Source organism: Ambystoma mexicanum, chromosome 6p, assembly GCF_040938575.1.
Source record: "Ambystoma mexicanum isolate Mex_15411 chromosome 6p, UKY_AmexF1_1, whole genome shotgun sequence".
NCBI lineage: Eukaryota > Metazoa > Chordata > Amphibia > Caudata > Ambystomatidae > Ambystoma > Ambystoma mexicanum.
This window is the reverse complement of record NC_090935.1, coordinates 888,285,886-888,312,186: the sequence shown is the minus strand read 5'-3', so window position 1 is coordinate 888,312,186 and position 26,301 is coordinate 888,285,886. Positions and strand designations below refer to the sequence as shown.

Below are 26,301 nucleotides of genomic sequence, written 5' to 3'. Positions count from 1 at the left end.
AGTATTTGAGTTCGAAGTATCTGGAGACCACTGCATTCTTTTAGTGCTATCAGAAAGCCTGCGATTTTGCTCGTGGCACACGCCAGAATTATTGTGGGATTACATTGTAGGCAGAATTTACTTTTGTCGGATTCGCATCTACGAGTTTCTTGAAGCTCCACCAAGTCTGGTTGGTACGAGTTTCTTGAAGCTCACCAAGTCTGGTTGGTGCCGCCTCAAGAAAGAGCCCACCTTCCTAGGTTTTGGCTGAGAGTTAAGGCCCCTTAGATACATGTCAAACAATTGAACTATAAATGTATATGGAAGGGTGGAACAATAATCCGAGTGTCAGCAATGATCACGGCCTACCCGGATTATACCATGCTGTTGCAGAGGCAACGATACAGCTATGTGGCAGTCAAGAGGAGATTACGCACTGCTGGGAGGAAGTATATGCTCCTATACCCGGCGAAGCTAAAGGTTTTGTACAAGGGTAAAGCCCCTTTTTTTTGGGACCCCAGAGGAAGTGACAAGTTGGCTGGACACGCACGGATGCCCAGGGTTGGAGGGGGACCAGAACCGAGACGGAGAGGCTAAGTGATCTGACAACAAGGGGGCTAAAGGGGAGGGAGTGACACTGCATAGAGGCAAAAAGGCAGGGATTGTGAGAGCTGGATGGTAGCAGAGTGGAGACCACGGCTTGCAATGAGAACATTGAGGACTGGAATATAGTATAAATTACCTGGGTATGTGATGCACAGCGCGGCGATTTATAGATATATCGGAGCCACAGGAAACATGCACTTTATCCCTATTAGTAGAAGTACTAGGTGCGCCGATAGGGCAGCATCTCCCCACTGAGTCCCAAGTACAGGCAGCGCCAAGAAAGGGGCTAGATGTGGGGGTGCCTGAGATCCAGGGATGGAGCTGGGCAACAGTTGGGAGCGGAGCGGGGGGGGGTGTTGAGTGGTGTGTTGGGGAAGGGAAGGGTGGTGTGGAGGGGCGAAAGTAGGGGCAAGGTGTGTTGGGAAATGTTGGGGTGAGATGGGGAGCGGGTTTACATACACGAGCAATGGCCTCTGAGCAGCCCTCGGAGACCGACAAAAGAGGGATGGGACAGGAAAAGGCAACGGGGGAACTTAAAGTAATCACCTGGAACGTCAGGGGGCTCAATAGCTATTTAAAAAGAAATAAGATGATGATGTATCTGCGTAGACAGATATAGCTCTGATACAGGAGACCAACCTCACGAAAGACAAACTAGAGGTGGTTCGGAAGAAATGGAGGGGGACCATGGTGGGAGCTACATACTCTGCCTATGCTAGGGGGGGGTGATCACCTGGGTGGCACCGCATGTACCATTCCAGGTACTACACTCCACAGCAGATGCAGATGGAAGGATGATGGTAATAAAGGGGCTGGTGGAAAATAGAGAGATCTGTATCATAAATACGTATACCCTGAACCAGGACACAGTGGCATATTTCAAGACACTATACAGTAAAATGAGCATGTATCTTGGGGGGCGATGATTTGGGGAGGCGATTTCAAATGCACGTTGAACCTGAAAACTGACAGATCAGATATTAAAATAGACAAACCCATCTCCAGCCACTAGGATGCTGCAGTCAATACTGACAGAATTTGGGCTGAGTGACGTATGGAGAGAGCACCACCCACAGGACAGACAGTATTCTCACTACTCTGCCCTGCAAAATCTGCACACTAGCCTTGATTATATGTTCACCACACAGGAGCTGTTGGCGGAAATCGCACAGACCAAATACAAAGCGAGGGTATTGTCAGACCACTCGCCATTGATCCTAGAGTGGCAATACCGACCCCCAAGGGCCAAGATTCCAACATGGCGACTCAGAGCCGAGGCACTGAAAGATATGACATTTAGGGAGGATCTGAGAGAAGAAATCATAAATTACTTTGAAACTAATACTGGGAGTGTTGAGTTGGCCGGTACTCTCTGGGAAGCCTTTAAGGTAGTAGTAAGGGGGATAGCCATAGCCAAATCCAAAGGACTACAAGGAGGGATCTTAAAAGAACTGCAGGAAACAGAGGTGGAGCTAGAAGGGGTCCTAAGCGGAGGGGGCGGGGCACTCAGCACAACGTGGAAACCGTACCTAAATTGCAACAGAAATGCATGGAGTATTGGGAGAGTCTATGCAAGCTTATCTATAAAAAAATATGTAGAAAGACACCATGAGGGTGGAGATAAACCGGGGAGAATATTAGCGTGGTTATATAAAAGGGAAACCCCCAGAACTACAATTCGGGAGATAGTGGGGGAAGATACTGCACACAGAGGACACCCAAGAGAGCGTGAACCGGGAGTTCCTGAGATATTACCAACAACTATATGGGGATGTAGAACGAGGAGACTGGAGGAAAATACAAGAGGTATTAGAAGACATAAACATGCCTAAAATTAGTGCAGAAGAGCGACATTCATTGGATGCCCCCGTAACTCTAGAGGAACTGGAAACGGTGGTACGGCAGCTGCCCACTAGCAAGACCCCTGGGGCCGACGGACTCCCCAGTGAATTTTACGAAGCGTATAGCGAGGAGATTCTCCCCCCACTCTTGGAAATGTTGAACGAATCATACGACATAGGAAGATTGCCAGAATCCCTAAGAGAGGCGATCATTGTCCCTCTCTCCAAACCCAACAAGTCGAGCAGAGATTGTGGCTCATATAGGCCGCTGTCGATGCTCAACCAAGACAGTAAAATACTCACGGCAGTACTGGCAAACAGAATGAAAGGAATAATTGATAAGCTTATACACCCAGATCAGACTGGATATGTCCCTCACAGGAACATATCTGAAAACCTTAGGCAGTTGTATCGAGTCATAGAACATACCAGAGGGTATCCGAGTGAAATAGCAATAGCATCACTAGATGCAATAAAAGCATTCAACTCACTTAAATGGCCTTGGCTGATGGCCGCTCTGGGCAACTACAGGATAGGACCAGGTTACCTCAGGTGGGTCAAATTACTATACAGTGCAGCATTGGCCAGAGTTAAGACAGGAGCGATAATATCGGAGAGGCAGCAACTCAGTAGGGGCAGTAGGCAGGGGTGCCCGTGGTCCCCTATGTTATATATTTTGGCGTTAGAACCGCTGGCGATATATTTGAGGCAGCAATACGACATAATAGGAATCAACATCAAAGGGGAGCCGCACCTCATCTCATTGTATGCAGATGACATGCTGCTGTACTTACGATACCCCAAAGAGAACCTCCAGTATATCCTGGAGGTGTTGGAGCCATGTGCGTCGCTGTCTGGTATAGCGGTGAACCCAAGAAAGTCAAGTATATTTCCACTGGGCAGGTATGTGGGGATCCCATGCCATCAGCTACCAATCCTACAAATACCACGGGAGACAAACGCGTTTAGATACCTGGGGATAGACATTTTCCACACGGTGGAGGCAGAACATCAATATAATACGGAGAGGGCGGTAAGGGGCATAGAAAACTGTATGAGGTTCTGGGAGAAACTCCCCCTGGCTATGATGGGGAGGGGGGCGATGCTGAAAATGGTGGTCCTGCCGAGATTGTTACACTACTTGGGGAATATACCATATTTGATACCAAGTCGATTTTTTGTCAAACTACATAGAATTTGCAGGGGCTTCCTCTGGCACGGGACGAGAAACAGAATAGCCCTCTGGAAACTACAAAACACACACGAAAGAGGGGGCATTAAATTGCCAAACTATGAGATATACTATTTAGCTAGCCAGCTACAATATGTGGCCAAATGGCTATCAGAAGACCCAACCGCAGAATCCAGATTATTGAGACTGGAATGTGCCCTGTTCTTTCTGAAAGAGGTGATATGGCTGCCTGAAAAAAAGATGAGAGAACGCCCAGAGATGCTGCCACTGGGATGGAAGATGTGGCGTAGGGCCTGCCAGGTCATGGAAAACGCAACCCTGTGCTCCCCGCAAGCGCCACTAGTTGCACTAACGTGGGCAGATGGACAGTTAATGAAGATGATTAGGAAGCATTAGAAGCCGGTTGGGATAGCAACGATAGGGGATGTAAAACAAGAACGGGGGGAAATCAAGGAGTTTGGGATGCTGGTAGAGCAAACGGGGTTGCATAACGGGCAATACATCACATATACTAGACTGATGAAGCAGATCAAAGAGACAAGAGAGGTCTGGTGGAAAGATCTCCAGAAATGGACTGAAGCTGAAACAGCGGTATGGCAAGATGCTGGCAATACTGGAGAGGAGGAGAAAATGGGAACCCTGATGGCCTGGAAACAGTTAGCGGCTACACTGTATGGGCCAGCCCAGGACTGGTCAAGCGACGAGGACTCAGTTGAAAACACAGATAAGGAATCCCTTCCGCATAAAGTAGTTGCAGAGCGAGCGGTGGAATAAGCTCGTAAGGGGGAGGGAATGGGGATGCAATTGACATTCAATGATCTGTGTGAAACTTAGAGTATTGATTCATGTATTGCAAGTTGATTGTATGTTTGTTTGAAAAATGAATAAAAATTGTTTTTAAAAAACTATAAATGTATATAAGTAATGACAAAGGGTCCATGGTCATTGACACATTGTTATTATTGTAAATCCAAACAAAACATGCTATTGCAGTACAGGTAAGATTCCCACTCTCCACTAACAACCCCCCCGAACCCACAACAGCCCCTTAATATAACTGCTATCAAGTGTAACTTCTCCCTCATCCCCAAATCCCAACCCCTCCCAAAAGTTCCCTGGTGTGAATCACAGAATCTAACATAATCTGAGACAAACTTACCCGGCTGTGACCCACATTCAACCCCAGGAACAAGTGTGGGAAGACTTAGCTACCCATTTGTTTCTAAGAAAAAGAAAACCAGAAAAAGATAAACCAAAAAAGGAAAAAAAAAACAGATTCGAAAACGAGAAAGCCACACTCTAGATGCTTTTCACAAATCTGATCAATCCATCCAAAGAAAAACCCCAAAAGAGAAAAGCAAAAATAAAGTATGGTATCCAGTACTGTCCATCCTGACGTAATCTTAAAAATGACGATTTAGGGATTGGGTCTGTCAGTCGTGAACGCCACTCTCTTTTTGCTGTACCACCGGTTCTTTTGGCTGTGTACTGATTCGGCACTCTCCAACCGTGGGCTTTATTCTTCTAGTGACCGGTTTGTGTTGAGCAATGTCCGGTGATTCCTCGGCAGGGTCCTCTTCTATTTGTAGCAAAGTCAGGTCAACTTCCCTGGTTTCAGATTCGATGTTTGTTATCCAAGGTGAAGGCAAGGCCAAAAGGAAAGGCCCATCTATTTCTTATGCCCCTGTTTTAAAAGGCTCGCACCACATCCTGTGGCTCACAGTGTTTTTGGAGAGTAATCCGGAATAAGTCCTGGTATAGTTGAATTTCAGTGCCGTTAAATGAGATCGTCGCGGAGGCCCTACCCTTCTTAAGTATGAGCTCTGTTTGAAAGTATGACAAGCAAGCGACTAAGACATCACAGGGACGGGAGCCAGCTTCAGATCTTTTTGGATCAACCTCATGTACCCTGTCAAGAGGTATAATAACGGGTTCCTCTCCTTGTAAGAGGTTTGCAAATATCTGGGTCATTGTCTAGGATTGTCTCAGGAAGGTTCCTAATCTGGAAGTTGGATCGGGCTGACCCATTTTCAAGATCTTCATATTGAAGCTCTAAGTTATGGGTTATTATAGATCGATCTTCTACAGCAACATTGGTTTGCTTGCTGTCAGCATCCAGAGTTTGAATGGCCTATTCATTAAGGTCAACACGTTCTGCTAGGGGATATAATGTTTTTGCTAACTTCAGCAAGTAAATTCCTTATGTCAGCTGTAAAAGTGGTAAATTGTGTTTGAAAGGTGGAGGTAAATCGCATCTGGAATTCTTCAAAGCACTTCGTAAAGTCTTACTGAGGAGCCACCATGAGGGTGATTGATGTAGCATGGAAGTAGAAGCGTGTTTTGGTGTGCTGATGAACAGAGGAGAGTTTTATTACCAGGCCAGAGTTTTTCTAGCGATTTTTGGTGGGACTGGGGTTATCTTGCTTGGCTCAGTTTGTCTCCACCCCGACGTCAGCTGATGTGCGATCTTGGAAGGGTATTCCCTTGTAATTACTTTATTATGTGGCGCAGTGGGATAAAGATGTATCCCAGCAGGCCTAAATCTTCTGTATGTCAGAGGTGCCTCGTTGATTTGTGCCTTTTTCACATATCAGCATATAGTATTCAGTGACAGGTAATACAGTCATAATTATACTGCCTAATCAGGCCTTGCAGTATGAATATACAGTCAGCTGGAAGCTAATTAGCAGTGCACATAGAAGTGGGCCCAGAAAGCATGTCTCATTCTGCCACAGATACAACAATGCAGTTTCAAGATCCCACATGACATAACTGTATTGCTGTGCAATTAGTAGTTACCGTGAGGGGCTTAAAGGAGCAATCTGCTTGTCAAGTGGATATTGTTTTTTCCGGCTGCTTTCGAATGCGAATCGTCAGTCAGATTGTCCCCCTTCTGCCTTTAACCCACAATATCCCTGTGTAGTGAATAGGACAGAGCGCTCGTGCATGCTGTTATAGTACTGCAGCACTGGGGAGGCCGTTGTTCATTATTACGTTCTCGCAGCTACAAAGTGCTCGGTGCCGGCTCAGAAATTAGTGCAGCTTAGCGTCCCTCAGCTTGCTTTGTTCAACATGTGCCTCTTCTTGGGCAAATGTGAGGTACGCCTCCCGAGTGCCCAAAGCTTCGCTTACCGGTATGCCGTCCAACAATTTTGCTCAAAGGGGTTCCAATGCATGGGCGTGGTCAGTCCGTAATTCCTACATACACAAGAACCAAGCAATGTTCGGCTGGATTGTCTGTCGCTTTGTTGTATGGGGGGGATATACGATCCATACATTAGCATATCCAAGGTTGAGTGACCCCCAGAAGGTGATCTCTGGATGGTTGTTACAGCTTGGAGAAGGAGCGTGTTCCAACACAGCGTCCTCACTCGGAATCTTTAATGTAACTTTAAGTGAGTAAGTGTTTACTTGGATCCCTGCGTTTACTGATTTCAGTGTACTGCTCTACAGATCATATAACTCCCCCCTAAGATAAGCCTGGCTGCTCAGCCATGTTATCGACTTGTGTAGTACAGGCCTATATTAAGAGTTGGACTTAAGAAAAAAATACCTAACAGCTGTACCATGGTGTAGGCAGAAGCCAGCGAGTCATCGTAGGTTGAAGACGGTCTCCGAAGTGCTTCGATTTTTATTTGTAGCAGATGGCTAAAGTGCAAAAATGCTCACCTTGAGAAAGTTGTTAAGAGACATGCCTTTGATACCTGGTTGAGATGACTTATCCCTCCATCCTGCCGAGGTGGATCAACTGAGTATCAGAAGTGGCTAATAATGGCAACACCGATTATCACAGCGCTTAGAATGTGGAATGAAGTGCTACACAAATCACCAAATTATTATTTGTTTTTGTTTTTAGCATTAGGGCAGAGACTCCCCAGTGGTTTCCTGTAGAGCAAAGTGTTAAGCTTATCAATCTAAAAGGACACTAAACTGCAGCTGGAGCTATGCAGATGAGATCTGGGGGTTTATTTCCCTTCTGCATTGTCCTGCTGCAAGATTGTTTTTGTTGCATTTAAGTGTGTTCATTTATCTGCAAACTGCAGTGAAATTCTGGCTGCAATTTATAAACAACAGCAGTTTGCGCTCCACACTACTCCTCCACTCATCATGAAATGCTTCAGGTGGGTGTCCCTTCCTGACTGCCTCTCCAAAGCCCTGGCCCAAGCGATACGATATGATCTTAGAGCTAATCAACAAAGAGAGCAAAGTTACACCCTTTTGGAAATACCCTGCCTCTAATTCATACTACAGGATAGAGAACGTGATAGGAACTGCAGCACACCTATGGACTATAGCAATACATGTGTCCTGGGAGACACAGGGGTTCATTCAGTATTAAATTCTCTGAATCCGGAGACTAACAGTAAGACTTCCCAATGTGACTAGACAAAGTCTTATGGAGAGCAGTGCAGCCCAAGAACAGACGGCAGCACCCTGTATGAGAGAGGGTGGTTCATGAGGTTAAATAGGAAAAGGGCACTTGGTGTGATAAGCACAGAAAAACGAGTGAACTCTCTTTCAATTCATACTGGAAGGAGAGAGTCCAGTTAGCGCAATAACACAGACCCAACTAGCACCATGGAAGTGGGCATGCCACAGGCTTCAGAAGATGGAAGCTGAAGCAGAGCAGCATGGAGCTGGGACTAAGGCAGAGCTTCCACCTGGTTTTAGGATGGCTGCCAGGATTCTTTCCTCTGATCCGGAAGCCTCAGACCCACAGCTGGAGGGACAAAGAGTGTAATCGGCATAACTGACCATTGTAAAATCCACACACAAATAGAAATAAAAATTGACCAATCAAAGAATAGTATGAAATGAGAACCAGTACATACGGCCAATAAAAGCCATGGGGAGATGCAATAGAGAAGGCCACTGATGAAACCAGAGAAGGTCACTACACACTAACCAGGAGAAGGAGGAGCAGCTTTCTAGGAGCAAGCAGAAAGAAGTTGGATAGATCCAAGGGTTCTGTAGCAGGACCAGTTGCTGGACACGAGTCTCGGGAAAGGACTTGGATGTACTAAGTCAGCTGGGGAATTTGAGGCTGAGAGAAGATCCAAAGAACTGGAACTACTTGGCATCCTGAAAGGAATAGAAGTGCTTGCCAGTGTGAAGGGTACCTTACCCCTTAAGTATGAGAAGGGCATGTGATTCCTTATTTGTGGGAAGAGCACTATATCCACTTGGAATTAACTGAGGCACTTTAACACCAGATCAGGAAGTGGGCCTTGCGCTAACCAAAAGACTACATTACAAATAGCAAGCTGGGAGCTACCACTGCGAGGACGGCATGTGTCAAAGAAGTGGAGGGGATGATAAAAACAAAATACTAGAACTTGAGAGTTGCTTTAAAAAATGAACAATTTCTGCAACAAATAAAACACTGTGTAGCGATATGAATCATTGACTTTTGAATCAAGTGGTGCAAACAAAGAAACAGCCTATGTGTTGAATCCAAAACCATCTGTGTGGAAGAAAGAGTACATCAGCACATTAAATGTTATTCATAAACAAAAATAGAAAATTATTGGGAAAACTGCACATCCATTACCTAACTAAAACCAGGGCCTTGCATTTTTAATCCACACGTCCATAAACCTAATGGGTCAAATTGATAACATTTTCAAGACGAGAAAGAATCAAAAAGATAAAGTTTCACAAAAATAAACACTATACACTGGAGAATGTTAACATTCATACCTTATTTGCCACATCACCAAAGGTCAGGTTAGTTAGAGCCATTCCAGCATATCGTCGTAAGGTAACACTGTAGTGGTCATCAGTAAGTCCATACATTTCACAGTCAACATGCAATAATTCTGCTATGGCCTGTAGTCCACCTGTTGAAGAAAAACAAGTGACTAACATTTTGCATATCACACTTAGTTTCAACTCTTCAAAATAATGTTAGTAAGGTTCAATCTCCTTATGAGTAAGTTTTGCCAGTTTACAGAGACTGCTTCCATCTTGCATGGATAGAATGTATGATGCATCGAGGGCTCCAACCGCATGACCTCTTTCTGCCGGAATGCATGGCAGATTGCCACATTTTTCACAGGAAATATCCAATTGCCTTGCAACATAACTCCAAGCAAGCCTTCTCACAGCTCCCAGGAGAGTACCCAAATCCCTACTTGCATCACTTTTTGTAGCATACACCCCATCAGTGCTGTCTAGTTGCACCACCATTTTCCAAACCATAGTCTTGGGAGGATAGCTCAGGGGCAACCCGCTTGTCTTGGCAGCAAGACGACGCAGAGCAACAAAGGCTCGATCCCTGGGTCCGCGCTCAGAAACCTCTGGGTATTAAGCGTGTTAGAAATAACCCATTACAATTACATTACATTACAATCATAGACTATCTGCAGCCTCCACAGTCAATCATAAGCACACTTTCATGGTCCTCTCCCCATCACAAAGTGCAAATATGAGCCAGGGGGAAGGACACAGGTGGCGGCCAAGTCTAGTATTCAGATCTCCACAGCATTGGGGAAATTGAATGGATTGTGCATGGTTTTGCTATGCACAGCCAAACTAGTTTATCACCGAATATGGATTGGGAAGGGGTTGCAATGGTGGCTGCTAGTGCTCATTTCCATTGTGTGCATGCTTTGCAGACGGCCCATGGCAAAGATCACGAGAGCGCATATAGTGAAACACCCTATCCAGTATCTCCCCTGACCATCTTCCCTGAATACACAGAGTGATAGAAAAGCCCATCACTGAGTGCTGTACTTGACTGGCTCTTTCTTTGGGATATTTAGGCTACATTGGTAGGATAGTGTTAGTGTTGATTTTCTATCTAGGCCTGTTGTACATTTTACTGAATGTGCACAAGATAGGTTTAACCCAGCTGGTGGTTCAAACCTCTGTATTTTGTGTTATATTAAATAACATTTTATTATGGCCCCAATGTCACCCTAAGCCACTTGTTCCTGTTGTATTAGTTATTTACACAAGCCTTTTCTACACCACGTGAATATTTTCCATAAACATTTATTTGATTCACACGGTACCAGGTAGGATATATCTTTTATCGCACCACATTCACAACTTTAGAAGTAAAAATTACATATATTAGTATTCACCATGAAGTAGCTGTGCATTCTATGAGAACATCGAGTGATGGTTTAAGAGATGCTCTTGAGAAACTTTCCTTTTATGAAATACTTTATTAAACAGCAGTAAACCGATTCGAGAATGGCCAAAAAATACTGCATTTTAATTGTCATCTAATTACAATATTTTTATACTGGAATGTCCCAAAACTGGAAATGGATACTTTTGTGGCATGGCTCAACCATTTGCATTCTGTTAAATTAATCCTAGAGTTGGGGGGGATCAGTACATCAATCTACGATTGTATAAGACTGTTTGCATCCAAAATACAGAAAGCAGGACGGCCACCAGGGGGTGCACGGATGTGGAACTCCTCCATGTGAGCTCCAGACCCACGGACCTCAAAAGTGCTCTGAGCCACTACTTTTTACTACAACAACGGCTGCCCAGGCTGTGCGAACCGGACCCCCACCCACTGGGCGAAAATCCAGAGGAAAACGGTGAAGTCTACCCCGAGAAAAGACTGTTGGCCCGTGCCTCCCCCTCCCAGTCATTCATGCGGCACCCTGTGTGAGAGCCGCGGCCGACAGAGACCTGAGACACCCAGCTCCACCCACCATCCTCCCGCGGAGAGTGTGGGCCGCGTTGCGGTTCCCCCCAGCAGTTGCCGCCCCCAACTCTTGTGAAACGAATGGATGCCAGGCATAAGGGGCGGTGAGCGCTCTCTCCACACGGCCGCCTGCACAGTGACGGCCCCAGGCACCTCGTTGAGTGGCGAGAAGCTGCGCCACGGGTAAGTGCCCTTCCCCCACCCCGAAACACGCACAGCTGACCAGTGGGCCCTGTGACTCTGTCTCCCCCCGAGGCGCTCCCAGCCCAGGAGCAGGAGTCGAGTGGCACTGCTTTGGTCATGGGGAGGGACTCCCCCCACCCCGCCCCATCCAAACGGCGGTGGGAGACGCGCGGGCCTGAGAGGGGGCCCCCCACGAGGCACACCATAACCCGTAATACGCCCGAACACGCCGGCCCTTATGGAAGGGCACAGATAACTTGGCCCTTGCCCACCCCCTGCTCCAGAAGACAACCCCAGAGATCAAATAATCACAGCTCTAAAACCCAGGAGGGGGAGACGGAAACGTGGCTCTAGCCACGGGCCCTAATGCAGTCCCTGTACTCCACACTGCAATAACCCAGGCCTATTTCCATACAACATAGAGTCCCATGACTCCTAAACTGCCCCCCATCATAAGTGCCCAACAGCCCGCCTTGCAAAACGCTCCCCTTCCGAATACAAAGGTCAAGCTCACAACCCTGTGAAGAGGACCTGTTGGACACCCCCCCGCAGCGGCATAAACCCCCCCCAAGCTCCGCTATAAGAGAGTCAACGGTTGTCTGACCCTCCACGGGGGCAGCAATACACATAGGGCTAAAGAACCCTTCCCATCTGCCAGCCGAGGTGCGGACTTAGCCCCACCTACCAAAAGCACCATAAGTGGCATTCCTGGACACGTTGCAGACACCTGGGACACCATTTATGAAGCATTAAGTGAATTCTCCATCAAGGTCCCAGCACACAGGGCAGGGAGCTGGTGCCTACACCGAAGCCAACGCAGAGGGTTGGGCCCCCACTTGTGGGGCGTGTGCCCTCCTCTGTGCGACCACAAGTCCTCCACCCTACCAAGACTCACACAGGCAAACGGGCAGGTGGCTAGAGGAAACTGAATACCCGGTGGTGTCCCCACCCGGACCTCAACCAGAGTCATAGCCCCCCGCTAAGGGACCTGCCTCACGCAACCCTACCAGTGGCTACATACGGGCCTGCATCACCACTGGAGCCCCCGTGACACCCGCCGTGAACCCAGCAACATAAGCCAACTCAGACGGAGGGTAGGGCCGCTGGACCCACGGCGTGTGCCTCCTCCCATTCTTGGACCACAGATCCACGGGATGCCCTCCACAGCACCTCACAGCACGCTCCAAAGACTATACAACACTACAGTGCAGAGGGTAGGGCCCCCTTTCCAGGGGTGTGTGCCTCCTCGCACGCAAGTACCATATGAACATTAAAATCAAATTGGCTAGATACGCATTTACCACGCTACCTCCGGACCCAGAGCCAGGAATCAAAATGTCGCTATATGCCTCGGAAACGGGAGCAGCGGCCACCAAGGGGGATATCGCGGCCCTCCTAAGTGAAATCCGAAACATGGGTGCCAATCTCGGCGGCAAAATCGATAAAATGACCCAGAGAGTGGACAACATCGAGGAGAGATTGGAGGGTGTCGAGAACAATCAAGCCTCGATAGATACACTGGAAGCCCAATTGGACCTCAGGATACGCAACGTAGAGAAGAGGGAGGATGAAATTCACCTTAAGATAGACAATTTGGAAAACAGAGAAAGAAGAAATAACTTACGATTTTTTGGGATCCCGGAGCGCAAAGGGGAAACAGAAGACCACCTCAAACAAAATGAGACATGATATCATCAAAATCCTGGCAGCTGACGAGGACATCGACGAGCTCAAAACCGAGAGAATACATAGAGCCAGCGGCGCACCGGGCGGCCTGAGGTCGGTCCTCGCCAGATTCCATAGATATCAGGACAGGGCAAGGATACTGGCAAAAGCCAGGTCCGGGGGGCTCCCTCACCCTTGGAGGGGCTCAAATTACCATCTTCCAGGATCTATCCTGGCTCACCCTGGCCCTACGACGCCTCTGTAGTCCTTTAACAAAATGGCTCAAGGACCAAGGCACGAGATATAGGTGGGGATATCCCTTCTCCCTTACATTTGAACATGGAAGCAGGAGGATACTACTCCGCTCTGAAGATGAAATTTGTGAATGCATCACAGACCTCCTTGGAACAGGCACAAAAAGAAGGAACATGAGAGGACCCTGAGCGAGATGGGAACTCCAGGGCCCGAGAAGAAAAAGAGTCAAGGGATCCAGAAAGTATCGGCGACCAAACGACACGCCAGACAGTAACAAATGATATTGCCCATTCAAGTTTCAAATTCCAAAGTTACGGACCTTGATTTTGCTGCATAGAGACTTAACACCCCAGAACTTGGCGCACCCCAGCTTCTGGACCCGAATCGTAGTGTGCCTGCAGCCTGGAACACAAGGATGAGCAGCTGGTAGACAATGAACCCAGAAACCGCATGTATCTTTACATATATCATTTTACAGTGCAAGTTGTTGTTGTGTACTATAATGTCTATTTTAATGTGTTAAAGAAAGGGGGGAAGGTGGCTCAAAATGTCATCATGTAGTGCAGTTACGACCGTCACTGGTGGTCCGATAGTAGACCGGCTGTTGACACCCAGTCCAACTCGGACACCACCGAACCAAGATCCAGACCCTCGTCGAATTAGTGAAGTGTCAAGAGACAGAACTGAGGGCTACAGGTATTATGTTTAATGCCTTGAAAGGGGGGGGGCAAAAAATCTCAAAGCCCCAGTTTTTTGGGGGCATCTCTCAGAGTACTTCCACTGAGGCAAAGTCTTGCAACGGGCGACACAATGCGATGAGCGAATCCAAAGGGCACACCACTGATCAACATGACAATCCAAGTGACAGGCATGGAACACTTAAAATTGGCACATTGAACGTCAAAGGGCTAAATTCTCCCACCAAAAGATCACTAGTGTACAGAGAGTTCAAGAGGGCGAAGCTTGATGTACTATTTTGACAAGAAACCCGATACAGTAAAGGAGATGAGAGAAAAGTCATATACACCAAAGCAGGCTCCGAATATTGGGGCTCAGGCCCGCTCAAGAAAGCTGGAGTCGGCATCTTAGTCAACAAAGCGATCCGGTTTGAACTCCTTTAAACCTGGGCCGACATAAGTGGAAGAGCGCTATTACTGGTTGGCAAAATACAAAGTACTGTCATCACACTCGCAGCCATATATGCATCCAACACCGGACAGTCCAGGTTTCTACAACAAACAGTTCCCAAAGTTATGACTGAAGCAGAAGGTGAAGTGATCCTGGGAGGCGACTTAAACTCGTGGATGGACCCAGACCTGGATAGACAAGCAGGCAATCCTCTTGTAATCCCTCCATCTGGCCCCGGTCGCTTACAGGTCATGGGCATGATGGACGCCTACAACCTTAAAGATGCATGGAGACGCATGAATCCGAACCAGACAGGTTTCACTTTCTACTCCATACCACATGCTACCTTCACTAGAATTGACTACATATACCTCACCCCAGAATTACCGAGGCAATGGCTGAATCCGACATATCTCCTGTAACGTGGTCGGACCACAATATGGTCACAGTCACCATCGACCGGATGGCCCTCCCCCAGAAGAGCTCAAAATGGCGATGTAACGAGACTCTTCTTAAAGATCTGATCTTTCGGGACCAACTAGAGCGGGATATCACTCAATACTTTGAACAAAACAATGCAGGTGACATCTGTAAATACAGTGTGGGAGGCGGGCAAAGCCACTTGGAGAAGACTACTCATCAAAGAGGGTGCAGCTAAGAAAAGAGAACGCCAACTCATAGAAAATAGGCTCCGCAATGAAATCACTCAACTTGACCTCATCGCCCAAACCTCAGGCCCCGACAGACTCCAAAAAATTGAACAAGCCAACAAGAGGGAAGAACTCCGGCAGTTGGAAACTGGAAGCATCGTGCACAAACTCCAGTGTCTTAAACAGAAACAATATGAACACGGGGACAAGGCAGGTGCCTTACTTGCTGCAAGACTCCAAGGGCAACGCAGAGAGAGATGGGTTCCAACGATACACAACAATGATGCACCTCATGGACATCGTCCTCCCAATATCCCTGAAATCTTTGCAGACTTCTATGAGGAGTTATACACCTCAGACAATGCCCCTCACCCAGAGGCACTCACAGAATACATGGGCAAAGTGTCCCTGCCGTCTCTCCCCCTGGACATAGCACAAACCAAAGACACCCCGATCACAGGAGAGGAAATAGATGAAGCTATCAACCGACTTCCAGCGGGGAAAGCACCCGGAAATGATGGCTATACAGCAGGATTCTATAAGACGCCCTCCTCCCATTCATGGGTGAGCTCTTCAATAACATTATCCAATCAGGCGTCACACCAGAGTCCTTCTCAGAAGCACTAATAACTGTCATACCCAAGGAGGGCAAAGACCCCAAACAATGCGCTTCCTACCGCCCAATTTCCCACCTAAACATTGACGCCAAGATTTATACGAGAGTCCTCGCCACCGGGCTTGAGTCACATATGCCAGCGATAATTCACAACGACCAAGTGGGTTTCATCCTCGGTAGAGAAGGCGCGGATTCCACCTGGAAAACCTTCCATCTCATACATGAGGCCCAAAAGATGCCGGATACACCTGCACTATTTTCAATCGATGCCGAGAATGCGTTTGATAGAGTTGAATGGCACTTCCTAGAGGCCACACTAAAGAAAATAGGCCTGGGCCCCACTCTCCGACGAGGGATCAAAGCTGTCTACACGACCCCACGCGCATCTGTAGTTGTGAACTCACAATACTCCTGCTGGTTCCCCCTTAGCAGAGGGTCAAGACAAGGCTGTCCTCTCGCGGCAATACTTTTCGCACGATCGCTGGAACCACTTGCCCAAACGCTTCGAGCAGAGGCCGGTTTGGAGGGGATGCGAGTAAATGGCAGGAAGTATAAGCTGGCCCTGTATGCAGATGACATCCTGCTTCATGCAATAAACCCAATGTCGTCAATCCCCCGAGCGATCCACCTGATAGAAGAATATGGCACACTCTCGGGCTTCAAAATGAACAAAACCAAATCTATCCTTTTCCCGCCCCACAAACCCTCTCCAGAACAGCAAATAGAACTCGAACGCCTAGGGTTAATCATCAGAGGCCCAACACTGAAATACTTGGGGATCAACCTAACAAGGAATCTCAAACTCCTGTACGAAGCAAACTTTCGCCAGCTCCTCGACGCCCTTAAAACAGATCTTACAAAGTGGAAATCCCTCCCAATTTCCTGGATGGGATGTCTAAATTCTATCAAGATGGTTAGCCTCCCACGCTTCCTATATCCCTTTCAGGTTCTGCCCATCACAATCCCAGACCAATTTTTCAAGTGAGTCAAGAAGGCCATATCAGAATTCCTATGGAATGGCAAGAAGCCCAGGATCCCCTAGGAGACCCTGATTCTACTGAAGGAACAGGGAGGAGTGGGCCTCCCCGACATAGAGCGATATGATCAGGCGACACAACTCAGGATCCTTATCCCACACATGCTTGACAGGAAGGATCTCCAATGGGTTCAGCTGGACAATGATAATCTGACCCCCGCCACCCTGGCGGATTGGCTATGGGTCCACAGACCGAAATGTATAAGAAGATTGCATAACCACCCAATTCTAGGAACTTTGTGGAACATATGGAAGGAAGGGAAAGGAATGTCTGGAGTTACCACGTGGCTTTCCCCCCTGAGCCATCTTTGGTCCCTTGGAATCGGAGAGGAAATCCCTGAACATGCCAGATACCAAGCCTGATTGATTTGATGCTGGGCTTGAGAGAGTCAGCCAGCTGTGGAGAAACTGAAAATGTATACCTGTGACAGAACTCAAAGAAGCTCTCCAACTGCGCCCGATCCCGATATTCCTGTATCTCCGATTGAAAGGTGTATTATCCAGAAGAGAGTGCAAGGCCAAAACGCAGAGGGGGCTCACACCTTTCGAGACCATTTTCGATACGACCAACACAAATAAAGGCCCAATAGCGCGCATGTACAACGCCTTGATTTGCAGGGAACAAATCACAACTCCCCGGCTTAAAGAGCGATGGGAAAAAGATTTCAGCAGAGAATTTGATCAGTAGGCTTGGGACAGAATCTGTGCAACACCATCCAGAATATCAATTGCAGCCCAGTACAAGCTCCATGCAATAAAGCTGCTCTACAGATGGCAGTATGACCCACGCAGACTTTCTAAAATGTTTCAGACTTCTAGCCTGGGGTGCTGGTGACAATGTGGCATGGAAGCTGATTACTGGCATATGTGGTGGGCCTGCACCAAGGTTCGCATTTACTGGCAAGAGGTCCTCGGATGGATCAAGCAGATAGATGGTATAGAAAGTGAAGCATCCCCCCCTTCTAATTCTCTTTGGACTTGAAGAAGACGACGATGAACTGATTAAAGTTAAAAGGCTGATATCCCCCATGTTATCAGCAGCGAGAGCAGGCCTGGTCATCAAATGGAAGTCTCCTCACCTTCCAATGAAGAAAGACTGGATACAGATTGCAACAAACATCTACACAATGGAAAAAATAACAGCAACCCTCCACGACAAAGCCGCACGACACGAAGATGCCTGGAGCGACTTTGCCAATCACTACATTGCAGGCTCTGCAGCAAGCAACCCGACCCACCAAGGAAGTTAGAATATACGTTATCGTGTTACAAGCTGTGCAGCACAGGAAACGCCATCAGTCTGACATGGCTGTCACAAACAAACTTGATATTCTGCAACTCAGACAAAGATCAATGACATTCATCACGTCGCCCACTATAAACCGCCACAACAAACGCCAAGGACCTGGAAGACTTATGAGCACTATCAAGGGAGGGGGGGGTAAAGGTTTAGAATGTCCCGCCACTAAGGTGAGACAAATATTTGATGTTAAAAAATTGTTCAGGTGGAACGAATCCGTTTCTTATCGTAACCATGTGAATATAACATGTACCTACCTGTATGGGAACGCCCAGAGGACAAAGATTCGTTGGACCGCTCTCTTGGTATCGTCCGGTGCCGATCGCTCGACACGCGTGTCAAATCTCGGCCGGGGTTGATGAGCTTAGTGGAGGTAGTGTGTGTAGCAAGTTTGCCGCTGTGTGTTGTCCCCACAACGTCGCTGCCGGCCAGTCCTTCGGGGTCAGGGGCCTGCGTACCGGTGTCTGAAGTCACCCCTTTGCCCTCGCCGTCCTATTCGGCGGCATTGCTGCCATTGCTGAATGTCCCCTCCACTTCCAGGGCCTCTAGTTGCCTGGCGTAGTGGGCCCAGCGCTTAGTTGAGCTGTCCTTAAGGGTTTTCGGCTTGAAGAGCTTGCAAGCTCGACAGGTAGCCCCGGGATGGTCTCGTGGGAGACACAGATTGCACGTATTGTGCTTATCCACCCAGGGAAACTTCCTATTACACTTAGGGCAAAATTTGAATGGAGTACTCTACATATGTTGCAAAAAGGCAGCGGGCGGGTATATGTACGAAAAGGTGGGAAAGAAGCCTGCATGACCACCACCCCCAATCTCCCTACTGTACAGGGCTGAGGTCAGAGGCCTTCCAAGGCCCGAAGTCCGTTGTGGCAGTCCTGGACGGCTGACTTCCTCGATCTTCACCAGCATCGATCTTCGACGTACGGTGGAAGTGAAAGGGGAAGCATTAATGGTAATTGTTAACTATAAACGGCTAAGCACCGAAGGAACTCCGCAACATGCGTCCGACTAGTATGGCGTAAAAAAACCATCTGAGGGTCATACACGTGTGAGAGATCATGGTTACAGGGGACGTCACACTAGGGATAATATTACTGGCACGCCCTGTCCGACGCCCCTTTTCGAGTTTCAAAAAAACAAACTGTAATACTCCGCAGCTTCACTAGATGTCGGCCTATGCACAGCATGTGATCTAAGCAGATTCCACAAGCCTCAGAAATATATATATACTTTGTTGAACCATCATTGGAATTGAAATACCTTAGGAATTCCGGGAGGGAATCGGATAGAAAAGGCTACACGTTAAGCCCCTCCCTTAGAAGCAGTCTACATATAGACAGTAGGGATCACTTATCAGCAGTATGATATTTTGGAAACAATATGGGGTTTAGACGCCATTGGGTCTTAGTTGCTCTTTGTACTTTAACAAATGAATAGGAACTCCTGGACAAAATGTGGAGACCATATAGCAGGATATGGAAAAGCTACGGGAGAGAACGGTTGTCTATACATGAGGATACCCTTGAGGTCACAGTAAATGTTTCAAAATCTAAAGGTGGCTTTGAGGAGCTTCAGAAAAAGGTCATGGATATTGAAGATCGGTCGCACCGAAGCAACAATCGCCTCCCTGGGCCTGGCTGAAAGAAGTGATTTCTCCCAAGCCTCTTTTCATACACAATCGACCTACGTAAATTGGTGATCGACAGAGCCATTGCACACTGTCACAGACACAGATTACTGTGCCCTCAAAGGGCAATCATATTGAAGCTTTTACGCTATTACGATAAGGTCAGAGTAATTGCAGAAGCAAGGTAACAGGGTGACATCATAGACAATGGAGTGAGATTATCTTTGTAACCCGATTATAGAGATGCGATTAAGAATCAAAGATGAACCTTTAATGTTGCGAAGAAGCTGTTTCGAGAAATGTGTAAAGAGCCCACAAGGAGATTGAGGAAAGTTTTGGAGACCATCTTAGTCTGGGTCACCGCAAACTTCTTAATCATCTTTTCTGGAACCATTTTAATAAAATGAGAAGGAACATCATAGTGTTACGCATATCTTTAGAGCCATCTGTGACACTGATTTATTCATAAAACACTCACCTCAGTTATGCAAATTGGGACAGAGATCCCTTACTTCATTAAAAAAAGAATAGGCTCTGTTTTAGCTTGGTGGAGAATGGGGATAGGTGTACCATCAATAGTGATGGAGTCACAATCTTGGTGTAGGGCTTTGATTTTTGTTGAAGAGCCCACTGTGTAGGCATTATAGAGGGTTGGCGAGGGACAGGAACCTTGTGGCATTCTATCGGGAATCAGATGGGGTCGGCTGCTTCCTTTCCGATGTTGACTCTGGAGTTACGGTCAGATAAAAATGACTTGACCCAGAGTGTAGCTTCCTGGGAGAAGTTGAGGTTATTAAGCAAGGTGTCACAAAGTTTGTCATGGTCCACCAGATCGAATGAGGCGGATAGGTCTAATAGTAGTAAGATACTAAGGTTTCCGGTGTCGCTTATAATATCCATCTGGATTTTTAAGTCTAAGAGTGCTGTTTTGGTACTGTGGTTAGGCCAAACGCCTGATAGTCTGGCACCTAGGAGGTGGTTCTCCTCTAGATAGTTTTGAGAATAGGCTATTTTGTCAATAATTATGAGCAGAAAGGGTACAGTGGTTATTGGGCGATCATTTGTGGTTATCGCTGGGTCGAGAGTTGGTTTTTTGAGCACAGGGGTGACCCGTGCTTCTTTGATGCTAGCAGGAACCTCCATGGATGCAAATGAAGCATTGACACATTTTGTAATGATAGGTGCTAGGGTGGGAGCGCATAATTTGACAAGTTTGGCTGAGAAACAGTCTCCTTTACAATTAGATACTTTGAGTTTAGAGATAGTATCCAGCACTTGTTTTGGCTGAATTGAGAGAATTTAAATGTTGTTGTTGGGTTTCTGAGTTCTAGGTCCAGCGGTAGGACAACAGATTGTTTGCTGACCAGCAACGTTTTTTGGCTGTAATTTTGTTTAGGAGCGTGTTGATTTTTGATGCCAGTGTATTTTGTATGGTGGTACACCATGCTTTGCTGGTATTTGTAGGAGTAGACATGGGTATAGGGCTTTCCAATCCTTTCAGAATGGCAAAGAGCTCTTTGGAATTTGACGCTGCATTATTAATAAGTGTGTTGAAGGCATTGGCTTTAAGTTCTATGAACGTGGATTTGTTAATTTTGTTGGCTTTGGAGAATGCCTCTGCAGAGTCTATAGTTCTGGATTTGGTGCAGAAATGTTTCAGCTCCCTTTTGTTACGCCTTAACACTACCAGTTGTTCGTTAAACCAAAAACTGGACCGTTTGGCTGGCCGTGGTATTTTCGTTTTGATACGTGCAAGGACATTGATGATAGTAGTGAGGCAGGTATGATAGGCATCTGTAAGGCAGCTAGGGTCCGTGTTTGAATTGGTTTGTGAGGCAAGTGCCTCTAGTAAGACAGGGGTGATGGGTTCGGCTGAGAGGTATTTCGTGTTTCTTATTTCAATGAGGCTAAGGGGAGACAAGTCCCTGATTGCTGTTTCTTGTGCATGAATTTGGAAGCAGATGAGGTGGTGATCAGACCAATTAATGGCTGAGATAGTTTCGATGGATAAGCTTACATTGAGGGTAAGTATCCAATCTAGCGTTCTGCCCTTAACATGAGGGGTGCATTCACAAGTTGTGTAAAGTTCATGTCGGTGAGAGAGGAGTGGAGGGTGCTTGCTTTGTGATCAGAGACGTTAAAGCCTAAATTCAGGTCACTGAGTAGTATGAATTTGCTATTTGGTTTGATATGGGGGGTGATAAGTAACGGAATATCGGATTCAGGGTGCATCCTCCAAATCCAGCACGTGCTGGAGGGTGACCATGCGGAACTTCTGTGCCTTGATGTACTTGTTCAGTCGTCGCAGGTCCAGGATGGGCCACCATCCTTCTGTCTTCTTTTTCACGAGTAAGTACCTTGATTATACTCCGGAGCCCCGGAGCCTCTTCGGGACGAGCTCGATGGCACCTTTCTTGAGCATCGCCCTTACCTCCAGTAGTAGTTGAGGGACGTGGTTTTCCTTCCTGGCCACGGGAGGAATGCAGGGGCACTTTTTAGAAACTCGAGGGTGTGCCCCTGGGCCAGGGCGTCCAGCACCCAACGGTCGGTGGAGATGGACTCCCATACACTGAATTTGCCAGCCGGCCTCCCACCGGGGTGCTTCGGTGGGGGCCTGACGCCAAGGTCGGTTCAGTCTTGCTTGGAGGACGCCTTGCCACCTTGGCCTCCCTGGCGACGACGGCGGGATCCACCCGACTTGCCTCGTCCCCTATAGGCTTCTTGCGTTGAGGAGCGGGCGCCTGGCGGTACGTAGAGGAGCCACTGCTGAATCCCTTGGAGGCACCTTGCTTGTCTCCGGAGTTCCGAAAGGACGGCCGTCGTTGCTGGAGAACTCCTAGGGCCCGGGCCGTCTCCGTGTCCGCCTTGAAGGCTTGGAGGGACTCATTCACTGTTTTCCCAAACAGGTTATTCCCGTCGAAGGGCATGTCCAACACCTTGGTTTGTACGTCCTGGTGGAAATCCGTCGCTTAAGCCACTCCCGCCGTCTAAGGCAAACGCTGGTGTCGGCAATGACCATTGCCACCATTATGGCGTGGTCCGACGCCACCTTACCTTCCTGCAAGATCTCCAGGGCCTCCGCCCTCTTATCGTCCGGTAGGAAGTCCAACAGGGGGGCGATCTTGTACCACAATTCCCTGTCGTAGCGGGCAACGTTCGCAAGGGCGTTGGCTGCCTTAATCGGTGTTGCCGCCGACGAGATAACTCGTCGTCCCATCGCATCCAGCTTCTTTCCTTCGCCGTCCGGTGGGGCAGTTGACATTGAGGCCGATGCCCCCCCAGCTTTCTTCTTGGCTGCCGCTGAGACGACCGAGTCATGGGTCGGTTGCGTCCTAAGGCACAGGGGGGCCGCGTCGGGGACCTGGTACTTCTTCTTGTACCGATCCATCTTAGCAGGCGTCATAGACGGGTTCTTGAGAAGGGCGAGTCCCTCGTCCCAGATGTCATCCAGCAGAGGCACAGCGAGGACCGTCTTCCTCTTGGCCTCAAGCCGTTGGTAAAGGAACCCCTCCTTCTCTTCGGGGCAGAGCTGGAAAAGCTCGGATGCCCTGGCAATCATAGCGTGGAAGGACCCAATCAAGGCTCGAGTCGGAGGCGATGGGAGATCCGTCCCGTCGTTACCGCCGTAGTCATCCGTGCCCGTCGTGGCCGTGTACGTTCCTGTGTCATCCCCAGGGACGAGGGACAGGGCAAAGGTTGAGCAGGCCGAGAGGGCTGAAAAGGCGGGGCTGGATGGGTCCGTCTCCTCTTGCTTGGGGGACTTCCTGCCGGGCCTGGTTCTGGCTCCTCCGTCGGGCCTGGCTCCGGCTCCTCCGTCGGTGGTAGGGGCAATCTGGTCCTTATCTACGTACATAAGGATTGTATTGCCAACAAACAGGCCGCCGAGTTGTACTGCGGCTCCGGCACGACTTGGAACCTCGCCGGCGCCACCGGCACTCTCGTTGTCCTCTTAGTAGGGATCCTTCCCGTGGGGCCAGGCCTCCTCAACGCCCTCGTCGAGGCCCTCCAAGACTTCAACTAGCTCCTCCTCGGAGGCTGTGTCCGTATCCACGATGGCCACCGCCCCCCCTTCTTTTTCCGCCGGGGTCTTCATGGGGGTCTTCTCGATGGGCCTGAAAGAGGCTTCCCTCTGCGGTGGCAGGGAAACTCTGGGCCCTGAGGTTGCCTCCAGTGATGTAGACTCCACAGGCTGCGTCAGGGCTGTCGCGACTTCCTCGATAGAGGCCTTAGCCGGGTGAGTCAAGGCCTTCACCACCTTCTGTGGGCCTGTGGCCGTCACCTTGGGGGGAGGGTCACCGCCTCGCTCCCCCTCGGCTGGATCCTTCGAGCCCGACCGGGGCCTCTCCAGAAGCTTCGCCGGGTTCTCGGCTTTCCTCTTCTCCGAGCCAGAGCATTGGCTCGTGGTTGATGGCGCGGGAGAGGATGTGCCCTGCCTGGCAGCAGAGGAGCCCGACCGTTCGGCGCTCCCGCTGCCCGCGGACTCGCTGTGCTTTGCCTTCTGTTGGGCCTTCGTCCCCGGGGCGCCCTCACAGGACTTAAAAGACCACTCGGACTTCTTCTTCTTCTCACCTGACGGGCTCTTTCCTTCCAGCCAGTTGGAGAGGCGAAGATGTCGTTCCTTCATGGTCCGCTCTGACATGTTCCCACAAAACGCACAGTCCTTCTCCACGTGCTTTTGTCCTCATGAAGGCAGTAGAGGCATTTCGAATGCTCGTCCTCCTTGAACACATTCTGTAGCTGGCGTCTAGGACAAACCCTGAACAGCTTTCCGGCGCGCCGAGCTTCCTTTCTCCTGGGCCATGTCCGGGTAGGCCTCAGAAACTTCTGGACTCCTCCAAGAAGCGTAACTCGATGAAAACCTCACCCTTGAGGGGCGTAGAAAAATCCGAAACGGGTCCCCTTTGATCGGATGGCGAAACGGTGGAGTTTGAGGCTCTGTTTAACCGAAAAATGAGAAAAACTCTTTGAAAAAAGCGCGAAAACGCAGCAAAGCTCGAGAGCTAAATACGAGGACTCCCAACTCTTGAGCGTGCGGTAAAAATCTGAAGATGGCTGCCAGAGGCGGGGCTTAGGGAGAGGGCAGTCATTGGCTGGGGGCAGTATGACCCAGAGACCAGTGATTGGTTACTACTAAGAAAGACAGATCAGAAACAAAACTGATACTGATTTTTTCTTTACCGAGGATTCCCAGGCTGACAACGGGGAATATTCATGAGCATGTGAATCCATGCCAGACCCCATGCTGGAGAATGCTTGATTCTATTTAGTCATGTTGCAAATGTTATGACTGCAGACTTACAACAGCTATCATGAAACCTTCGAGGTATTAACAGAGTGGTGAAGCAGCAATGAATCAGCTTCTACTTGTGAAGATGCAATATTGGTGTGGCTATGCTCGAAGAGACCAACCTCGTGGGATTGGAGCGCAAACTGCCTGCTAACTGGAAGGGCCAACTACATTTTACAGGTTAATCTAATAAAACACTACTCTGGTGGCATAGGCAGATAGATACATGGGGTTAATAGGAATTCTGCAGGATTTTAAAGTTTTCAAATTAAATATCACTTGACCAAACTGATTGCTTTTTTATTTGGGGTGGTGACTTCAAGTGAATACTAGATGCATGACTGGACAGATCTAAGAAAAGTGTTTGACTGCTTCTTACAGCTTCTAAAACTTTGTTTTGTAACATTGATCATTCTCCGATACGTGATGTGTGGAGGGAACGCATCCACATGAACTAGGATTATCCTATTGGTCCCAGGTCAAGAGCAGACATGTTTTCTGTACATGTTTTTTGTACAGCACGCAGAACACTGAGCTGGTATTGAATCCTGTTAAGGTGAACATTGAGCTATTAACTTGGGATTGGGCATTTAAGCGAGAGGCGGTGAGGCAATGTAAATGATACCATGACCTACTGCGAGAACATGGGCGGTGGGGTTGCTTACCCACTTGCCTAAAGAGGTTTCCAGATATTAATTTCTGTCCTCTCTCTCCTCAACCCCCATCCTGACCCTCCTCTCCCGCCTCCCTTGGCTCCCCTCCCGCCCTTCCCAATACTGCCCTTCTCTCCCACTAAACCGGATGAGAGCTCTAGAGTAGTACGCTCTATGAAAGTCTCCTCCAGACAGGTGCTCCCCTGCTCTTCCAGAACTATAAAGGACAACATTGCCTCTCTTGCCTCTGCCTTGGCTGACTTCTGTAACCATTCCTTCACCACTGGCTCTTTCCCTCAACCCCCGCAAGCACTCCCTTGTGCACCCTCTCCTAAAAAAGCAGTCTGCTGAGCTTTCCTGGCCCGCTAACTATCGCCCTATCTCCATCACCCCTTGTTTGGGCAAACTCCTGGAGAAGTTGGTCATCCCCCAACTGACCCTCAAAACCAAATCTGTTAGTTGTCTCCATGACCATCAGTCTGGCTACAGAGCAGCCAGCGACATGGAAACTGCTCTCCTGAACACCTGCTCTCAAATCTTGATTCCAACTCTTCCTCTGTCCTGATCCTCCTCGACCTTTTCTCTGCCTTTGTCATGGTCAAACACACCATCCT

General features: G+C 48.4%; 1 protein-coding gene across 7 annotated transcripts in view; it reads right to left on the bottom strand.

Annotated features, from left to right (window-relative positions):
* The window catches only part of APC (APC regulator of WNT signaling pathway), a 1,243,184-nt gene that overhangs the window by 187,598 nt on the left and 1,029,285 nt on the right, over positions 1 to 26,301 (bottom strand). For all 7 annotated transcript variants that reach the window (XM_069625497.1, XM_069625496.1, XM_069625498.1 and 4 more), the window contains one exon: positions 9,319 to 9,458. In XM_069625497.1, coding sequence (XP_069481598.1) covers positions 9,319 to 9,458 — 140 coding nt within the window. The remainder of the gene's footprint in view (positions 1 to 9,318; positions 9,459 to 26,301) is intronic.